This window comes from Nicotiana sylvestris, chromosome 6 (assembly GCF_000393655.2).
Source record: "Nicotiana sylvestris chromosome 6, ASM39365v2, whole genome shotgun sequence".
Classification (NCBI taxonomy): Eukaryota; Viridiplantae; Streptophyta; class Magnoliopsida; order Solanales; family Solanaceae; genus Nicotiana; species Nicotiana sylvestris.
This window is the reverse complement of record NC_091062.1, coordinates 53,131,079-53,133,896: the sequence shown is the minus strand read 5'-3', so window position 1 is coordinate 53,133,896 and position 2,818 is coordinate 53,131,079. Positions and strand designations below refer to the sequence as shown.

Sequence of the window (2,818 nt, the reverse complement as noted above, 5' to 3'; positions counted from 1 at the left end):
ATGGTGGCCATCATGGTGGGGCGAGGACGGCTTCTAAAGTTCTTAGTTGTGGGTTTTATTGGCCAACTTTGTTCAAAGATGCGGGTGATTTTGTGAAGAGATACGACAAATGCCAAAGAGTGGGTGGAATTTCAAAGAAAGATGAGATGCCTCTCAATACCATCCTTGAGATTGATATTTTTGATGTGTAGGGCATTCATTTCATGGTCCCATTTTTTAGCTCTTGTGGGAACACTTACATTCTTGTAGCGGTGGACTATGTTTCAAAGTGGGTTGAAGCCATGTCTTTGCCTAACAATAAGGCCTGGAGTGTTGTTGCATTTCTCAAGAAAAGCATTTTTACAAGGTTTGGTACTCCGCGTGCAATCATAAGTGATGAGGGGTCTCATTTTTGTAATACAGCTTTCGACACTTTGATTTCAAAGTATGGTGTCAATTATAAAGTTTCTACTCCCTATCATCCTCAAGCAAGTGGTCACGTTGAAGTCTCCAACAGGGAAATCAAAAGCATATTGTCAAAAACAGTTAATGCAAATAGGACCGATTGGTCAAATAAGTTGGATGACGCTCTCTGGGCTTATAAGACTGCTTACAAGACTCTGATTGGTATGTCTCCGTATCGGTTGGTGTTTGAGAAAGCTTGCCATCTACCAGTCGAGTTAGAGCACAAGGCCATGTGGGCTTTGAGGATCCTAAATCTTGAGTGGGATGTTGCAAATCTTCGTATGGAGCAGCTTAATGAACTTGATGAATTCTGATTCCATGCCTACTCCAGTTCGTCCTTGTACAAGGACAAGATGAAGTACCTTCATGATAAATATGCTCGTGGAAAGGAGTTTGAAGTAGGTGATTTGGTTCTCTTGTTCAATTCTCGATTACGTCTGTTTCCGGGAAAGCTCAAGTCAAAATGGAGTGGACCTTTTGAAGTGGTATGTGTGACCCCGTTTGGTGCTCTTGATTTAAAGAACAAAAATGGTGAAGTTTTTAGAGTGAATGGGCATAGGGTCAAGCACTACTTGGGAAAAACTAATGACAACCATGGGGTGGCCCTTCTTCATTTCAAATGATGTGATGGTAACCTGTGTCGTGCTGCGACGTTAAAGCAGGCACTTTTTGGGAGGCAACCCATGTGTTTTTCTTCTTGTGTTTATTTGATTTTCATTGTAGTGTAGGATTGATTTTTGGGCTAACTGGTTGTGAGATATTACAGGATTGTGTTGGTGCAGTGCAGGACATAGTGGAAAAAATGTTCAGGCCTCTGAACTTTGCAATGCGACCGCACTATATTTAGTGCGGACCGCACTGGTGAAGGGTGAAATGTTGACCTCTCTGAAGTTTTCTACTGCGAATGCACTACATTTTGTGCGGCCCGCAGTGGACCACTGCAGCCGCATGACATTTTGTGCGGACCGCAGTGTGTTGCCTCCTCAAACTTGGAAATTGCTATGCAGTGCGGACTGCGGTCCATTTTGTGCGGTCCGCACTGGGGTAGGTAAGCTGGGCCCCAGGACTTTTTCTTTAAATAGTACCTGAGGCCGCACAGTTACACTTTTCGATCCTTTACTCTCAGAAATATTAAAAGCACTGTTCATCTTGCCTATTGCTCGTAATTAATCATTTGGACTTGTTAGTCTTCATTTCATCTTACATCTGGTAACTCTACTGCTGTTTAATTATTTTAAGTTCATTATTTTCCTTCCCTTTTTTGTTTTTCTTGTCTTTCATCCTATTATTCCTGTATTTTCTTCAATTGATTAGGGTAGGGTAATTAATTCTTTGATTAGAGTAGGTTTAGGTAGTTAAAAACAATGGGCAATCACTTAGGGACATTATTTAAGTGCAAAATTGGGCTTAAAATCAAAATTTATGAAACCCTAACTTAGTGCCACAGTTGGGTACTCAGCGTAGACCGCGGTCGATTCTGTGCGGTCTGCGGTGCCCTTGTGTGGTTCGCAGTAACATTTTGTGCAGACCACATTGCTAATTGTCCTGAAAGCTGAACTTTGGGGACTACGACAGCACTACATTTTGTGCGGTCCGCATTGGTCCTTGTGCGGCCGCAATACATTTTGTGCGGTCCGCACTGCCTGGATATAAAGAGTGGGTAGTCTGAACCCCACCTCTATGCGGACCGCATGGCTTTTTTGTGCGGTCCGCATTGACCCCTATGCGGACACACACCATTTTGTGTGGTCCGCATTGTGTGACTTCTGAGAACTATCTACAACTTTTCCTTCCTGTTATGCAACTCTGTTTCTTAACTGCTTCTATTGATACTAACAAGCTTATATGTTTGCAGAGAATGATAAAACAACAAGGTAAAGGTTCTAAACAACCAGGCAGAGGAGAATCCTCCCGGGGAGGGAAACAGAAAATGGTGAGATTGACTGTTCAAGCCCAGCAAAACATAAAAAACATAAGGAAGATGATTAAAGATGCTGATAGGGCCATTGACATGTTGGGGAGTGAGTATGAGCCCTCCTAGGAGATATCTTCAGACTTAATCCCAGAATACATCCCTGACTGGTCGGAGAGGCACAGACTACGAGACACTCCTCCCACTTCACCCGCTGCCCAAGCATTAGTAAATGTGTCTTCTAGGTCGTCTGAGGGCTCAGCTGAAGGCGGTGGGTATAAATACTCCACCTCTCCCACAGCTTCATTATCTGGAGAGGGTGCAGTAGGAGACGATAAGGAAGTAGGAGGTGCAGAAGTAGTTGGAGAAGGGGGTGAACCTCAGGTTGGCATGGTGGCTAGAACTAGGAAATCGAAGGCGTAGTAAGACCGCTTCGTAAGCGAAGTAGCATATCACAAATTC

At 43.6% G+C, this 2,818-nt stretch overlaps 1 protein-coding gene across 1 annotated transcript; it reads left to right on the top strand.

The window, feature by feature from the left end:
- Window positions 1-203: 203 nt before the first annotated feature.
- On the top strand, window positions 204-758 carry LOC138870611 (uncharacterized). The gene is made up of 2 exons (XM_070148434.1): window positions 204-424; window positions 539-758. Exons 1-2 carry the CDS (start codon window positions 204-206, stop codon window positions 756-758), a joined length of 441 nt encoding a protein of 146 aa, XP_070004535.1.
- Window positions 759-2,818: the final 2,060 nt, after the last annotated feature.